Raw genomic sequence first — 19,154 nt, 5'->3', positions numbered from 1 at the left:
ATCCATGATGTAATCACTGAAAAATTCCTGAAGGCATTTGCCGATGTATCCTTGCTGAAGTATATATCTGTAAAAATTTCTATCAATTAAAACCGGCTACTCAGTCTTGAACTAACAAACGATGTTTATTACTTGCCCAACGTTTCGACACGGGGTTAGTGTCAGGGGGAAACTAATTCAGTTGTTTTTGGTCTTATGTTTCGTCTAACTGTAACCCCCTGGCCAAGTTCGCAGGGGTTGACGGTATTAAAGTGAAGGAGTTTCATTTTTATTATTGTAATGTAGTGTAGTGTTCTTTAGTGAAACATATCACCTTTTTAACACTTTAATGCACCTCCAACGGTTCATCACGAACCGGCTGCTGCAGATGGAGTATGGCTGATCAGTGATCATATGCATCAGACACGCTCGATAAACACGGAGGAACCGCCAGGGCTCATTAGAGTCTATTCCCAAGCAATAGTTCCAAGTCGGTTGGATTTGAGAAGGTTTTGATGATCGTTACAAATCCTAATAAAAACATTATAGTATTTGTGACAGGTTTTGGAACCTTTTACAGCCAGCTGACTTCAAAATGTTGTTTGGGCTCTATTTCTCACGTTTCTCGGTTGATTTTGATTGGTAATTTATTGATGTCATAGTCGCTTTTTCGCATTTTTACAATGTTAGTTGGTCATATTTTCTTTAAATAAAGCAATTAAAATCGACCGAAGATTTAATAGTAGGAAGGAGATTTGCAGCACTTAATTGTGCTGATAGATTCGAAGCTAACGTGCGTACACTTAAACGCATTGTTGACGTCAATGCGTTCGACGTGACATTTTGGACAAAAACTGACTGCTTTTATTAACTGAACAACGTTACTTGTGTATGACTAGGTTGACATTTATAGGCTACACTTGAGAAAATGACATGGTTTATCTAGGTAGGACCGATAGGACAATTGAACAAATTTGAATATTTTTCATAGCATTTGTAAGGGGATGAATACATAATAAGGTACACCGGGGCAAGTTGAAACGGTTTTTAAAAAGTTGAATTTCAAAGTTTTACCAAAAAATCAATTCGACTTGAAAATTTTCAAGCTCAATGTTGTTAGTTTTAACTGAGTCTCTATTTTTGAGGAAAAATACTACAGTCATACTTTTTACTCAAAAACTTGTACAAATTTCAATGAACACATTTTGAGCTGTTTGTTTCATCTTGCCCCATACAGCGGGGTAAGTTGAAATGGATCAAACATTTTGAAATTCAAACAAAATTGGTGAATCCTGGTAATTCAAAACGTACTACTGGCCTTAAGCAAGCGCAATGTAACGTATTAGGACCTAACTTAATTAGAAACTATGGTTATAGGTATATTATGAGGCGTGTTTATTGTAATATCTATATAAATACTAGCTGAACCCGGCAAACTTTGTATTGCCTACTGCGTTTTTTGACGTTTCATGTTTCCAGCCAAGCCCAAGTCCCCGGTCACAAAATGTATGGAAGATCGATTTTCAAAAACTCTCCATTTTTCCATGTTTTTTTGCCTCATAAACCTTCCTTGGGTGAAAACTAACAGAACAAAACAAAGACGACCAAAATCGGACCTTCGGTTCGCAAGTTATGAGCGGTCCCACGTATGCCACTGCATTTTTATATATATAGATGTTTTTTTGTATATTTTTAATATATCAGAATTTTGTCACTTTCCTGAATTCCGTCAAGCGCAAAAAAGCACTTTGGTTTGATCGCTAATCAGTATGTTTGATACTTACTCTTTTGTGACCTACTTTTTGGGGTTTTCAAGGTATTTATGGTTTTATGATGCTGTATTCAAATATCAGAAGTCCATAATAACACTTGTTTCCAACAAAACCAACATTTACAGTATTTGATTTACTTTTTCGTGATTGTTGCAGGACTGTTATATTAACTCAGTTGCTAAATTTGAGCCCAAACCTTGATCCAGACTCTCAAGTCTAAATGATATTAATTAATCATACATTATATTTATTTATATAGAAACATGCTATAACCACAACTCTTAGATCACTTTTGAAAAGAGTTTCAATGATTCACTAGAAACATATTTTGGTGTGAAATCAATTTAATAATGCAGAAGTATTACGTTGGAGTTGAAAATCACGTGGAAAACTCAGGCATTCAGGTCAAAGTTTCAACTTGCCCCATAGGGTTAATTTCAAGGGGTAAGTTGAAACAGAGTTATGCAAAAGTTAATAAATTAAAAATATTATATTTTCCACCAGATCTCATTTATTAGTTTCTAAATCTATCTTGTGAAATGGAGAGATTCAAATCCAATCGATATTTTGATTTGTTTTCAGGTATGTATATGTATCAAAATTTAATTACTTTTTAGGATCGAAAAAATGAGAAAATTGTAATTCTTGCAAAATTCAGATTTTTGAACGAAAATTTAATTTTTCAATGCCTAAATATGCTCACCATAGGGCATTATTATCATGATTTTTTCGATATGAAAATATCGATATTCACTAGTTTTTAAAGCGTTCGTTTCATCTTACCCCGCATTTCAACTTGCCCCGGTGTACCTTAGTTGACAAGCAATCTTTATTATTTTAAAATTCTATTGCAATCAACTCATCAACTTGGCGTATTTTTGTTTATCTCTTAGATGGTATTATGACACCAACAGAAAAATATCAGAAGTTCAGTACATGTTTCTGTGGGTTTTGGACCGATGATAATTTAAGGACACAAGAAATGAACACAGAGATGTAGAAAACGATTAGCGAAATCAGGAAAACAATTTGACCCAGGATCGACTATTTATATTTTAACATACGGGGTTAGATGAAAAAAAAAAAACAAACATACAACAACTGGTACGAGGAGAAATACATATTGAACGGAACCATACCACAATATTAAACAAGAAGACAAACACATACCGTGTGAACATAACCGTAACTTTTTGAGTCAGTTTGCAACAGTGTCTTAATGGATATCATTTTCCGCGTACGGCTGGCAAACTGCTTCTGAAAGATTACGTAGGGAATCGCGCTACTTGGGCGGTGGCTTCTATATTCGTCTGTTTTCCACTATAACTCAGTCAATCTTGAACCAATTGACACAATTCTTGGAATGCGGTGAGATAGGTATTTTTTTTTTTCCCCTCCCCTGTTGGGGAATTTAAGCCACTGCGTCCAATAAGCTGAACTTTTGTGGCAGGTATAGTATCTACCCGTGTACAAAATTTCAAGTCAATCGGTTCAAAATTGACCGAGTTACAGTGGAAAACAGACGAAAATAACAGACGAAGAAAACCACCGCCCAAGTAGCGCGATACCCTACTCTTTTCTATCTTCGGGTCTAGTGTAGAGGTTTCTACTCTATTCAGAGTGCAGCTAGAAACCTAGCAAAAAAAAAAAAAAAACAAACAAAAAATGTTTCGTCTAACTGTAACCGTCTGTTTTTTTTTTGTTTGGTGGTACATGACTTAGTTGGTGGTACATGATCTATTTGGCAATACATATTGCTATTTAAGCCAGCAGGGTCTTACTTCTTAAAATGTTACCTAATGTTTCCATTTATTTTCTAATTGCCGTTTGCAGATTGTGACGCACAACCGACCATGTCGAGCCAACAGAAGCACCGAATTCAGGTCCCGGACGGATTACGGGACGTGCTGCTGGAGTTCTCGATAGCATACCTGCTGGAGCAGCCGGGCGACGTGATCGACTACGCGGTCGAGTTTTTCTCCAAACTGCAGGAAAACCGAAAGACCACCATGATCACAGCCGGCGAGCCCAGCTCACCGGACGAGAGCATCATGTCACACGAAGAAGGTAGGTGCACAAGCCCTTGTTGGATACTTCAGAAAAACATGTTCCGAGATATTTATACACGGTTTATGGGGTATTTATCGACGTTTAGCCCGATTCCGAGCGACTATAAGCACGTCAATCCCCCCGATCAATATCGGATTGCATGTTTATAATAACGGCTAAATATAACAACACCTTCGATGAGCCATTTATAAGAGCCCGAACGAGTTTGAGATTTTCTCGAGCCAGCAGCACGCCACGACGAAAGGAAATTATCAGATTGATTTACGCAGGGGATTGCGTGCGTGGGAGAAACTCTTCACGCGTCGATCAAAATCATTCGACTTTCACGTGGCGGTCGGAGAAACAGAAATCAATTTTTGAGCTCTAGTCCAGCAGGCAATCCATCACAGTAGTAATTACATTAGTGCGCACGGTTCAGTTCGTTTGACATTATCACATCAACATGTCTCGATCGATTGACGCGCGCTTAATTAGAGGGAGGAAAATGCCGCAACCGCAAACAAGTTGAATGGAATTGCATCTCGTCGAGATCAACTGAGATAGGAAGAGATGAGGAAGAAGAAGAAGAAGAAGAAGAGAAGTGCAGATTTATTTTCTTTTATTGGATTCAAGTGCATGACAAATGTCGTGTTGTACGCGTGTTGTGTTTATCTATGTTCAGTGATTCTGACCAGATGGATACTATAGTATATTTTTTCTTCTAAAGAGTGTCCACGATGAAATTGGCACACAGAAAATATTGTATAACTTTTGATTGCGTTCGCCAAAATAGCTAATTTTTTTACCATGAATAGTATATTATGTGTAGCTAATACCATAAAATTTTCATTAAAATCGGTTGAGTATTGGCGGAGATATCGTTGAAACAAGGGAATTGCCACTTGAGAATCTTCTGCAAACAAACATTTTGGAAAATATCACTTTTTTGCCGTTTCAACTCTGGCGCCAAAAATACTGAACCGATTTCAATGAAAATTTTTATGTACGTAAAGTATGTATGTATGTGACAAAATTTCATTCAATTTGATCATACCGTTAAATAGTTACAGCCATATATGTCGCACTATGTCACAATAAGCAGATGTGGTTTTTCACGGTGCCGTTATTAACAAATAAAAATGTCCACTCAAATGACACTCGGCATTCGAAAGATAAACTACTCTAGTATCTCCTCTGAAAATTTGAAAATGTTTCATCAAGGGAAACTAAAGTTTTTGTGATTTAAAGATTTTGAGCCATTTCTATAGGATGTTCTTATATGAGTAAATATGCACGCACGGTGTGCCTAATATCGCTATTAACACTCAAACGCCGATGCCTCAAAAAAAGTTGGAACGCTAATTTCAACCTTCTATATCTCGGCCGTTACAAGTCCGATTTCAAAAATTTTTTTAGCAATGAATTTTTTAGGATCTCTCGATGAGTATACATGTTTTGAAAATTTTCTCTGATCAAAATTCTAATTTCTAGTACTAAAAAACCCGGAGCAAGTCGTTATAAATTTCGTAAGATTTTTATGTTCGAGCAGAACTTTAAATTTATCGCGATGACCACATGATTTTTTGATGGTGAATAGCCCACACGAGTGTAATAAAGCTATCAATGTGATTATAGTGATTATTTATCACTCAAAGCACTGCAATATGTTCACAAAACTACGTATAATACAGAGAAAACCATATTTTCTTTTGTAACTTTAAATTTGTCGCGATGACCAATGTATTTTTTTATTTTAAAATGTGCGCATATACTTAAGGAAGAAATTCTCAGAACATTGTTGATATTTTTCTCTTCAAAGAACTACAAAAAATTCAGAAAACTACGAATTTTTTCAGGAAAAATATACAATTTCGTTATAACTTCAAACTAATCTCGAATTCCCATACATTTTATGATTTTAAAATATTTGCGTATTTATCCAGAACAAGTTTGCAGAACATTATTGATACAAATTTGGCCAAAAAACTACAAAAAATTCAGAAATCTACGATTTTTTCAGGAAAAATATACAATTTTGTTATAACTTGAAACTAATCTTGAATTCCCATACATTTTATGATTTTAAAATATTTGCGTATTTATCCAGAACAAGTTTGCAGGACATTATTGATGTAAATCTGGCAAAAGAACTACAAAAATTCAGAAATTTGCGATTTTTTCAGGAAATATATACAATTTTGTTACAACTTCAAACTAATCTTGAATTCCCATACATTTTATGATCTTAAAATATTTGCGTATTTATCCAGAACAAGTTTGCAGAACATTATTGATGTAAATCTGGCAGAAGAACTACAAAAATTCAGAAAACTACGAATTTTTCAGGAAAAATATACAATTTTGTTATTATTTCAAACTAATCTCGAATTTCCATACATTTTATGATTTTAAAATATTTGCATATTTATCCAGAACAAGTTTGCAGAACACTATTGATGTAAATCTAGCAGAAGAACTACAAAAATTCAGGAAACTACGAATTTTTCAGGAAAAATATACAATTTCGTTATAACTTCAAACTAATCTCAAATTCCCATACATTTTATGATTTTACAATATTTGCGTATCTATTCAGAACAAGTTTGCAGAACATTATTGATATAAATTTGGCCAAAGAACTACAAAAAATTCAGAAAACTACGATTTTTTCAGGAAAAATATACAATTTTGTTATAACTTCAAACTAATCTTGAATTCCCATACATTTTATGATTTTAAAATATTTGCGTATTTATCTAGAACAAGTTTGCAGAACATTATTGATGAAAATCAGGTAGAAGAACTACAAAAATTCAGAAAACTACGAATTTTTCAGGAAAAATATACAATTTTGTTATAATTTCAAACTAATCTTGAATTTCCATACATTTTATGATCTTAAAATTTTTGAATATTTATCCAAAATAAGTTTGCAGAACACTATTGATGTAATTCTGGCAAAAGAACTACAAAAATTCAGAAAACTACGAATTATTCAGGAAAAATATACAATATCGTTATAGCTTCAAACTAATCTCGAATTCCCATACATTTTAAGATTTTAAAATATTTGCGTATTTATCCAGAAAAAGTTTTCAGAACATTATTGATGTTAATCTGACAAAAGAACTACAAAAACTCAGAGAACTACGAATCTTTCAGGAAAAATGTACAGTTTTGTTATAACTTCAAACTAATCTCGAATTTCCATACATTTTATGATTTTAAAATATTTGCGTATTTATCCAGAACCATGATGATATAAATATGGCCAAAGAACTACAAAAAATTCAGAAAACTACGATTTTTTTCAGGAATAATATACAATTTTGTTATAATTTCAAATTAATCTCGAAATCCCATAAATTTTATGATTTTACAATTTTTGCGTATTTATCCAGAACAAGTTTGCAGAACATTATTGATGTAAATCTGACAGAAAAATTACAAAAATTCAGAAAACTACGAATTTTTCCAGGAAAAATATACAATTTTGTTATAATTTCAAACTAATCTCGAATTCCCATACATTTTATGATATTAAAATTTTTGTGTTTTTATCCAGAACAAGTTTGCAGAACATAATTGATGTAAATCTGGCAGAAGAACTACAAAAATTAAGAAAACTACGAATTTTTCAGGAAAAATATACAATTTCGTTATAAATTCAGAAAACTACTATTTTTATTAGCAGAAATATACATTTTTGATATAACCTCGAAATTGATTTCAATTTCTCATATATTTTATGATTTCGAAATATTTGCGTATTTATCCAAAACAAGTTTGAAGAACATTATTGATGTAAATCTGGCAGAAAAACTACAGAAAATTCAGAAAACTATGAATTTTTCAGGAAAAATATACAATTTTGTTATAACTTCAAACCAATCTCGAAATCCAATACATATTATGATTTTAAAATATTTGCGTATTTATCTAGAACATGCTTGCAGACCATTATTGGTATAAATCTGGCCAAAGAACTACAAAAAATTCAGAAACCTACGATTTTTTCAGCAGATATGTACAATTTTGATATAACCTCAAATTGATTTCAATTTCTCATACATTTTATGATTCTAAAATATTTGCGTATTTATTCATAACAAGTTTGCAGAACATGGTCAATAGTTTACTCTTCAAAAAATCACAAAATATTCAGAAAACTACGATTTTTTCAGGAAAAATATACAATTTTCATATAACTTCAAATTGATCTCCAAAACGCATACATTTTATGATTTTAAATATTTGCGTATTTATCCAAAACAAGTTGGCGTTACACTGTTGATAGTTTTCTCTCCAAAGAACTACAAAAAAAATCAGAAAACTACGAATTTTTAAGATAGGCTCAGTGTACCAGTTATGGCTATAGTACCTCAAATTCGCCATAGTCGATGTTTAACCTTTAATGATGCAAATCAACAAGAAAATTTTTGTGAGCAACAGATCACGTTCACAAAAGATGATTGCAATCATTTAAACTTCACAATTTGTTCAAATTATGATAGAAATAAATATTATTCCTTAATTTTTCGGCTTCCTTGCACCCTATTTCGCCATAGTGTACCAGTTATGGCTAATCCCATAAGGAATACATGTAAATAGTGCGAAGTGGAACCCAAATTAACAAATGTGTCCATAACTGGTACAGGGTTCCTATCATTGGCACACGCCGTAAAAAATACTAAAAGTAGTTTTGGCTCAGTTTGTTTATTTTTCCTGTAAAATATGAAAACTAATCAATCATTTGACATATCGATGATATTCGACGGTCTTCTTCTTATTTTTGTAGAAATAGTTCTTCTTAGGTAGTGCGATAACTGGTACACTGCACTGTACTGGTACAGGCACCCTACTTGTTCTGTATAAATATGCAACTTTTTTTAAATCATAATATGTATGGGATGTTGAAATCTTAAAATTGATTATAATTGGTTATAATTAAAATGTACGTCATCAGAAAAAAAATGTATTTTTCTGAATTTTTTGTAGTGCTTTTGCCAGCATAATATCAATAGTGGTTTGCTTCGGAAAAATGGGCATTTTTTAATCATAAATTTTGGATGCATAACGCAAATATTTTAATATCATGAAATGAATTAAGAATTGAGATCAACTTGAAGTAATAATAAAATTGTATTTTTTTTTAAATTCATAGTTTCTGATTTTTTTGTAGCTCTTTGACCAGAATTTTATCAATCTTATGTTATAACAAAATTATAAATTATCCGGAAATATTCATAGTTTCCTGATTTTTTGAAGTGTTTTTGTCCAAATAATATCAACAATGTTCTGCATATATATTTTAGATAAATACGCAAATATATGAAATATTGAAAACAATTTGAAATTATAACGAAACTGTATATTTTTCCTGAAAAAAATCGTAGTGTTCTGTATTTTTTGGAGTTTGTTGGGCAGAATTATATCAGCAATGTTGTGCAACTTATTTTGCATAAATACGCAATTACTTAAAAATCATAAAACGTATGGGATTTTGACATCAATTTGAAGTAATAACATAATTGAATATTTTTCCTGAAAAATTCCTAGTTTTCTTAGTAGTTCTTTTAGGAGAAAGCTATGATCGATGTTCTATAAACTTGTTTTGGATAAATACGCAAATATTTTAAAATCATAAAATATATAGTAAATCGAGATCAATTTTAAGTTATAACGAAATTGTATATTTTTCCTGAAAAATTCGTAGATTTTTGAATTTTTCGTAGTTCTTAGCGGCTTAGCTATCAACAATGTTCTGCAAACTTGTTTTGAATAAATACGCGAAAAATCTAAAATCATAAAATATATAATAACTTACTTGATACTTGATGGGTTACAACTCGTAGCGGTGATTCTACGCCGAATGAAGTATCCGCCTCCACTGGCCTCGGTCCTGGGCCAATCGCTTCCAGTCGCCCTGAACGTTTAGAGTCCTTAGGTCCTCCTCAACTGCAAAAAGCCAACGTGTGCGCGGCCTTCCATGAAGCCGACGACCCCTTCCTGGTTGTATAATAATTCGAGATCAATTTGAAGTCACAATAAAATTATATATTTTTCCCAAAAAACTCGACGTTTTCTGATTTTTGTTGAAGTTTTTTAGTCATATTTATATCAACAATGTTCTGCAAACTTGTTCTGGATACGAACGAAAATATTTTAAATCATTAAATGTCCAAGATTTTGTGACCAAAAAGATGTTATGAAATTCGTAGTTTTCTGATTTTTTGTAGTTCTTTGGTACGATTTATATCAATGATGATCTGCAAACTTGTTCTGGATAAATACGCAAATATTTAAAAATCATAAAATGTATGGGAATTCGAGATTAGTTTGAAGTTATAACAAAATTGTATATTTTTCCTGAAAAAATCGTAGTTTTCTGAATTTTTGTAGTTCTTTTGCCAGATTTACATCAATTATGTTCTGCAAACTTGTTCTGGATAAATACGCAAATATTTTTAAATCATAAAATGTATGGGAATTCAAGATTAGTTTGAAGTTGTAACAAAATTGTATATTTTTCCTGAAAAAATCGTAGTTTTCTGAATTTTTTGTAGTTGTTTGGCCAGATTTGTATCAATAATGTTCTGCAAACTTGTTCTGGATAAATACGAAAATATTTTAAAATTATAAAATGTATGGGAATTCGAGATTAGTTTAAAGTTATAACAAAATTGTATATTTTTCCTGAAAAAATCGTAAATTTCTGATTTTTTTGTGGATCTTTGGCCAAATTTATATCAATAATGTTCTGCAAACTTGTTCTGGATAAATACGCAAATATTTTAAAATTATAAAATGTATGGGAATTCGAGATTAGTTTGAAGTTATAACAAAATTGTATATTTTTCCTGAAAAAATCGTAGTTTTCTGAATTTTTTGTAGTTGTTTGGCCAGATTTGTATCAATAATGTTCTACAAACTTGTTCTGGATAAATACACAAATATTTTAAAATCATAAAATGTATGGGAATTCGAGATTAGTTTGAAGTTATAACGAAATTGTATATTTTTCCTGAAAAATTCGTAGTTTTCTGAATTTTTTGTAGTTCTTTGAAGAGAAAAATATCAACAATGTTCTGAGAATTTCTTCCTTAAGTATATGCGCACATTTTAAAATAAAAAAATACATTGGTCATCGCGACAAATTTAAAGTTACAAAAGAAAATATGGTTTTCTCTGTATTATACGTAGTTTTGTGAATATATTGCAGTGCTTTGAGTGATAAATAATCACTATAATCACATTGATAGCTTTATTACACTCGTGTGGGCTATTCACCATCAAAAAATCATGTGGTCATCGCGATAAATTTAAAGTTCTGCTCGAACATAAAAATCTTACGAAATTTATAACGACTTGCTCCGGGTTTTTTAGTACTAGAAATTAGAATTTTGATCAGAGAAAATTTTCAAAACATGTATACTCATCCAGAGATCCTAAAAAATTCATTGCTAAAAAAATTTTTGAAATCGGACTTGTAACGGCCGAGATATAGAAGGTTGAAATTAGCGTTCCAACTTTTTTCGAGGCATAGACGTTCGTGTAAGTGAAAAATAGCATCGACGCAGGAGTGTTAACAAATAAAATTGTACTGAAAACTAACACCCGGCGTTCGAAAGATATACTATTCTAGTATTTCCTCCGAAAATTTGAAAATGTTTTATCGAGGGAACCCAAAGTTTTTACTGTCTGAAGATGTTCCTCTTTCTTCATAGAATTAGCTCATATATGGGAATATTGTCATACGGTGCTCTTCATATCATAAACAAATAATAACACTGCTCAACAAAATTTTAAAAAAGTTCGTATTATGAGATGAAAAAAAAGAACAGGGTTTTGGAACCCTAGAAGTGTCCTAGTGAAAGAATTTTCTAAAAATATTGGAACGGGACTTCATAGTTCAAGACCGAAGCTTGGATTGAGAACTTGGGTGTTTAATTGATATACGCATTAGGGTTTCTAGGGTCCCAAATCCCTATTATTTTTTTCGCATCCCATAACGCGAACTAGTGTTGAACGGTGTAATGAGTTTCAGAAATTCCAAAAGTACAATATTCAAGTAACTACTCTGAAAATTTGACAACATTTCATTGAAAGGAATGTCAACATCATGGTTTGAGAATCTAACTTATATTCCACAGTTCTACTTGCTACTCGAATACAAATAAAAATGTGGCACGCCGTGAGCTGATAGAATAAACTTTCTATGAGTTTGCTACCCGTTTTTGTTCTTGTTTTTAAGCACGTTATATGTGGTATTTTGACGGTGAATTTGAAAACGTTTCATGGTGAAACGAGAGTTAAAGTGAATTAACAGTCCAAAGTTTAGGTATTCCTAGGAAGCTTTGTAAATCGCTGGTATTCTTCATTACACCAACAAGGCTAGTCATGAAAATATTTGACACTTCTCAGGTCATTTTGACAGACCACTCACATGCACGGAAAAGACGGATCATATATTCTACTTTATCGATCTTGTTGCTGTCCTTTTCATGCTCTTGTTACATCGGTCAAAATGACCTGAGAATTGTCAGTCATTTTGAGGTTAGGTTCGTTGGTGTAATAAAGAATAATGTTTAAGATATTGAAGCTTTTGAAGTAAATCTAAATGTTAATCGTTTTACTAGCCAGCTTTTACACGTTATGTTACTAACGTGCTTTCCATGAATTTAGAAACATTTCATTTGAATGATCATCAGTAACAACAATTTTAAGCTTTGATTTTAATTTCATTGGAGATATGCATACTATTGCGTTAAAATCACTTACTCAGTTTTGTAACAGTATCGCAAAAATGTGATATATAATCAAAGTGTTAGATGAGTTACAAAATATATATTCATTGCGAGGTATGATAAACATGAGCAATTGAAATAATATTCTATGAAATTACAACATTTCCAATATACTTTATCATTTCTTATATTTTCAAACCACTGTAATTTGCGATCGTTTCAATGAAATGTTGTCAAATTTTCAGAGAAGTTGTTTGAATGTTGTATCTGTGGAATGGTGTTTATGAAACTTATTAATATTTGCTTATGATTTGAAGAGTCTGTAGGCGGATGTCCTTCCGCTTAGAAGATAAAAATTCAACTGCTGTCAAAATTTTCATTCTCCACTTTTTATTGCCAAAGGTTACTATGTTAAATTTGTTATATTTGGCAACACGCCCAAAAACTCATGGCATCATTGATCATTGATGATCGAAGGGCGCGATTTCGTTGGCTTGTGCGCCATGAGTCAGTTGTTCTCGGTTATTCGTCGCGTATGGTTGTAACACGAACTGAATTTGAATAAAAGTGTTAGGCTTAGTGGAAAAACTATGTTTTTATTACGCGAAAGAAACTATACAGTCTACCTATGATTCCGACAGGCTGGGTTTGAGCCTGAACATTGGTCCGTCGGAACCGGATGAGAACCGGAGTGCTTGAAAAACGAACAGTTCAGTTGTGAAAAAGTGAATCGGTGAAAAGAAGATGGCCGCTCCGCCGGTGCGATGCGAGCAGAAACAAAGAAGCTAAGTGTGCAGAGAAAAAGTGATTGTGTGACGCCATTGCGAATCGGTTCCTTAGAGCTGGAACTGTTCGAAAGTGGTCTTGCTGCTTCCTGAATAATAGCGGTTTCGCTGCTAACTGGTTAAGCTCATGTGGCGTACTCTGCTTAATCATCCAGAAACGGATCGCGACCCCGAAATCAAGACGGAGCAGAATATTTCCTCGACCACACCGAAGCGAGCGAAGAAAGAAAAGATGGCGGAGCTGAAGTCGATGATTTCCAAACGCGGAGCAGTGAAAAGCAAGATGTCGCGAATCCGAGCTGCGATCGCTGCAGCCGGCGACGACCCCCTCGCCATTTCGATGGCACAACTACGAGTACACTCGAGAAATGTGGAAAAGTACTACGCTGAATTCAACGACGTGCATGATGCCGTCATGCAGCTCGCACAGGAAAACCAACATGATGCTCAAGAAGCCAAGCTAGTTGAATTCGAAGAGCTGTACAATGATGTGCAGGTCACCATCGAATCTCTGATGGAAGCGCATGCAGCAGAAGCAAACCACGGTCGAGCGATCCTTCCCGCCGGTGGACATCAAAACGGTCAGCCGCAGGTCGTCATTCACCAGCAGGCGCTTCGTGCCCCTTTGCCAACATTCGACGGGCGGTACGAAAACTGGCCCAAGTTTAAATCGATGTTCCAAGACTTGATGCGGAACTCCCAAGACTCCGATGCCGTGAAGCTTTTCCACTTGGATAAATCGCTGGTTGGAAGCGCGGCAGGAATGATCGATGCTAAAACCATCCAAGACAACAATTACCACCACGCCTGGCAGATTTTGGAACAACGATATGAAAACAAGAGGTTGATTATCGATGTTCATATCCAAGGCATCATGCAGCTGAAAAAGGTGTCCAAGAAGTCATCCAAAGAACTGCGCACCCTTATCGACGAGTGCTCCAGGCATGTGGAGAACTTGAAATTCCATGGACAGCCACTGGAAGGAGTTTCGGAACTGATGATCATTCACATCCTGTCGGCGGCGCTAGATCAAGAAACCCGAGAGCTTTGGGAAGCTACGATAGAGCACGGTGACTTGCCAAATTACGAAGATACGATGGAGTTTCTACAGAAACGTTGCCTTATCTTGGAGCGATGTGAGTCTGCAGCATCTGTTCTACCCTCATACAAACAAACGGCAGCAAAGGCAGCACCAGCACTGAAGGGAACCAAGATTTCTGCAGCAGCTACCACATCCAGCGAAATTACCTGTGAGCTGTGTGAAGGCGATCATCCAAACTTCAAGTGCAGCCTATTCAAAAACATGAGCATTGTGCAGCGATTGGCAAAAGTGAGAGATGCCAAAGTTTGCTTTAACTGCTTGCGCAAGGGCCATATGGTCAGAACATGTCCGTCGCAAAGGACGTGCCCAAAGTGTGGCCAGAAGCACCACAGCATGCTTCATCAAGGACAATCGGAGAGTTCTGTGTCACAAAAGCCAAAGGATAATCCGGAAGAAGTGATTGCAGAGCATCCGGTGGTGGTCAACGAAGCAGACGCCGATCATCTTGAGAGTGAAAGTGTTTCAGTGTCTACGTCCTGCCTCGGGGGCGGCCTTGTACGTTCTACAAAACAAGTGCTTCTCCAAACGGCGATAATTGATGTAATCGATGCACACGGTCGCCTTCACCCTTGCCGCGCGCTGTTGGACTCCGGGTCACAGGCGAACATCTTCTGCCCATATTCGCATAGTCGATGTAACCACCAACGTCTGCTCTGATGGGAAAACACGATTTTATAGATTTTTTCCGGATTTACATATGCACCGACTATTTGAATGAAATAATCTGTCAGTTTCGTGGATTACAGCTACAAAAAGTGAGCCGCAATGATTTTAAGACGTTTCATGTAATTTTCCCATATTTAAAACGTGTACGTCAGTTTATGCGACCATTTAGTCGTTTTGATGAATGATTACACGGATAAGTTGACGTAACAACCAGATTGCTATGACCGTTATGTTAGCTATTACGGTACCCGTTTTCTGAACACGTGTTAGATTTTATTCCGGAATGTCCGTCTTCTTATTCTTCTATATGGCTTTACGTCCCCACTGAGACTTGGCCTGCCTCGCTTCAACTTAGTGTTCTTTGAGCACTTCCACAGTTATTAATTGAAGGGCTTCCTTTGCCTGCCATTGCATGCATTTGTATATTGTGAGGCAAGTGCAATAATACACCATACCTAGGGAGTCGAAAAAAATTTCTTGACCGGAACGGGAATCGAACCCGGGTCTCCGGCTGAATGTCCGTATTCGTGCGTTAAATACATTCTTTGTTGATAAGCACCAGTCCCGACTCGAAAGAAGATGAACTAACCGTGGTTTCAGCAAAAAAGCTAACACGTCACATTCTGAAAATGTGAACTATCTGATAGTGCGTTCGAACGTATCATAAAGCGTGGGCATCGAAGTAAGATTCACAGTTGGTCGGCTTCAAATCAGACCGGACCAACTGTTTTTCAATGATTATGGGAAAATGTCCTGCAAGAAAATGGGATATCAAAGCATGTGCATTATTTCTTGAAATACTATGATTCCTTGGCTTATCTTTACCTGTCCAAAAAATTACCTAGTTCAATTTGACTTTACGCCGACCAGTTTTCTTATTTCGTTTAATGTGTGCAAAATACCGGAATTAACATTAATCCCCAGGCTCTGCGATGGATCCTAACGGCTTCTTCCAATGCACCATGCAATTGAGGCAGTCTATGTTGAAAAGGTTATTTTATGCCTTATCCAAAATATGATGTTGTACGTATTTATTAAGAAATATCTTAGTAATATTTACAATTTTTTGAGATTTACTTGATAAACTGAAACATGAAGTGTCACCCGCGGGCCTCATTTATTTTTTCTCATATTCGACAAATTACGAAATGTTACGAAACTAATTTCATTTTAATAACCTTGTACTATTCCTCTACACTAAGTTTATACAATTAAATTAGTAAACATCAAAAGCTCATACACCCAACGCCTAATCAGAGAGATATGGATTTAATTTATCTAAGTTTTGGAGGATGTTTACGACTGGGAAGAAATGTTGAACTGTTGTGGGTTTCTCAGTCTAACAGGATTAAAACGGCTATGCCAAACCGTTTCACTTTTGTTAGACTGAAAAGCCACAACAATTCAGTAGTATTGTTTCAATGATGGTTTTGAAACAAAACGTAAAACTTATAATAGTTTTGCTGTGGAATAATTTTACTCGTGGCTAACTATCAATCAGGTGCCACAAAAACTCACGTTTCGGGTTTCAATGAGTTTGCTTTAAGCACTTTGTAAGCAGCTGAAATGGGGTTTGAGGAGTTTACGACGTAATTCAGAGGAAGCGATAGAGATCTACCACAACCATCCATACAAAAAAATATAACTGTTCATACATGAGGTGTTTGAATTCTATACTTAGGAGATTTGACAAACACCCATTTTAGAGTAATTTAGAGTAAGCACGTTAACTGCGAACAATACTCGCCGCTAGCCAGTATTACGGCATATGGCGGCGTTGCATGAACTACGAATTGTACCAAGTATGTAAATAAATCGATACAGTATGAACCTAATTTTGTCAGCCCCACAAACTTTTTGCTCTCAATAACTTACGGTCAAACTTTAACTAATTCAATCATGTTCATCACTAAACTACTGCTTGAAAATCTATTTAGATATTTAAGGAGAACAAAAAATGTGTCCCCGAAACAGGCTGACAAAATCGGTTAACTGATGTATAATGAAGCGGATAAAACACGGCAGGCTGCGGTGGGCTGGGTACGTAGCTCGTATGGCAGAGAAATGAAAAGCTTATACCATATTAGCAGAAAACCAAAAAGGATCCGTTGGCTTCGCGGTAGGGCGGGCAAGTGGGCCTTTTAGGTCTTCCTCAACTGCATTTTGCGGCCCTAAGGGGCTCCAAAATCTCAGGGCGACTGGAAGCGATTGATTCAGGACTAAGACCAGTGGAAACAATTACTGCAATCGGCGTAGGCTCAACATTACGAGTTGTAGGCTATCAAGTATCGATTTGTTAAATTATTCGCATGTTGTTGTCAAAGCATCATAAATGTTTCAGTATCTACATTGCATCCATAATAAGTATTAAACATAATTGATAATATTCACTATGAAAGTTGTTGATATTGAAAATGATTTTCAGGCATCTGAAATCAAATATTTAGGTATCTCAAACATAAATTATGTTTATGTCAATAAATTATTTTAATAAATTATCTCAATAAATTATGTTCAATCACGTTTTATGGGGAGATTTTAGTTTTCTTGTACACAGACGTCAGTATTGCGACCACATGGTGGTTACGTCAAAACGTTCTTTTCAATTTACTCACATGTTTTAGAACAAACACATTTTTTTAATAATTGGAGCATATGCTATACATGGTGTAGGATATGTTAAGCTGAAAAAGTGGATTTTGACATATGTGGCGTTTACGTCACCTATGCGAATATGGGCAGTCTTGTCAGAAGCAATGGCCCAGGTGCTCGGTTTGCCAACCTTGAAGTGCAATATAACAGTAGTTGGTGCAAATTCAGTGAAGACCCAAGTAACAAAAGGAGTGAACTTGAACTTTTCGTCGAGATATTGTGCTTTCCAAGATACTATCACGTGCTTGATTTCAGAAAAGCCAACTGGAATCGTTCCATCCGTAGCTATTGACGTGTCATCGTGGAATATTGCTCCAGAAATGCAGCTAGCGGATCCGGACTTTTTCAAGCCAAGTGAAATCGACTTGGTTCTGGCTTCGAATTACGTCTGGGATTTGCTACGGTTCGAAAAGGTGGTACTAGGCAACGGTACTGCATCACTGCGGGAAACCGATCTGGGATGGATCATCACAGGTACATACGACCCGTACCAACAGGTGAGTGACACTATTTTGTTGTCTAATGTTGCTATGCAAGATCCATTGGCTGGTCATTTGGAGAAATTTTGGGCCATTGAGGAAGTCGCCGAACTTCCGCCTCATAACACCGAAGAACAAGAAGTTGAGCAGCATTTCTTGGAAACCTTTCGCCGAGATGAAACTGGTCGCTTTGTGGTCCAGATGCCATTTCGGGAAGCAGTAGCTGAACTTGAAGACAATCGAAGCCTGGCGTTACAGCGATTCTTCACATTGGAACGTAAGCTCTCACGCCAACCAGATCTACGCGACCAGTATATTCAATTTATGAGGGAGTACGAACTGCTTGGCCACTGCAAGGAAATCAAAGAAGAAAATGACGTTCAAGGGATGCCACGCTACTACCTGCCGCACCATGCGGTGTTTAAGCTGACAAGCTCTTCAACAAAGTTGAGAGTAGTGTTTGACGCCAGCGCTAAGGCGTCGAAATACTCCCTCAACGAGGTCATGAAAACTGGTCCAACGGTACAGAACGATATATTTTCTGTGGATCTCCGATTCCGACAACACGTCTATGGATTCTCCGGCGACGTCACAAAAATGTACCGGCAAGTCAGGATCGATTCTTGCCATACCCCATTCCTGAGGGTATTCTGGAGAGAAGATTCGTCAAAACCATTGAGAGTGTTGGAATTGGTTACTGTGACATACGGGACGTCTGCTGCACCTTTTCTTGCAACCAGGTGCTTGGTGCAGTTAGCAACGGAGGAGCAACAAAGATTTCCAGAAGCATCCAAAATGGTGTTGGAAGATGTATATGTGGACGATATGCTTTCCGGAGCAGACACGGAAGAAGAAGCAGGACGGCGGCTGTTGGAGGTGAAGGAGTTGCTGATTGCCGGAGGATTTCCAATTCGCAAGTGGAG

General features: G+C 35.7%; 1 protein-coding gene across 5 annotated transcripts in view; it reads left to right on the top strand.

The window, feature by feature from the left end:
• Window positions 1–19,154, top strand: part of LOC109405137 (cAMP-dependent protein kinase type II regulatory subunit) — a 375,648-nt gene that overhangs the window by 149,142 nt on the left and 207,352 nt on the right. For all 5 annotated transcript variants that reach the window (XM_029879336.2, XM_029879335.2, XM_029879334.2 and 2 more), the window contains exon 3: window positions 3,585–3,818. In XM_029879336.2, the coding sequence (XP_029735196.1) occupies window positions 3,605–3,818 (214 nt within the window). In that variant the 5' untranslated portion in view covers window positions 3,585–3,604. The remainder of the gene's footprint in view (window positions 1–3,584; window positions 3,819–19,154) is intronic.

The sequence above is a fragment of the Aedes albopictus genome, chromosome 2 (genome assembly GCF_035046485.1).
Source record: "Aedes albopictus strain Foshan chromosome 2, AalbF5, whole genome shotgun sequence".
Lineage (NCBI taxonomy): Eukaryota > Metazoa > Arthropoda > Insecta > Diptera > Culicidae > Aedes > Aedes albopictus.
This window is presented reverse-complemented; position numbering and strand designations above follow the sequence as displayed.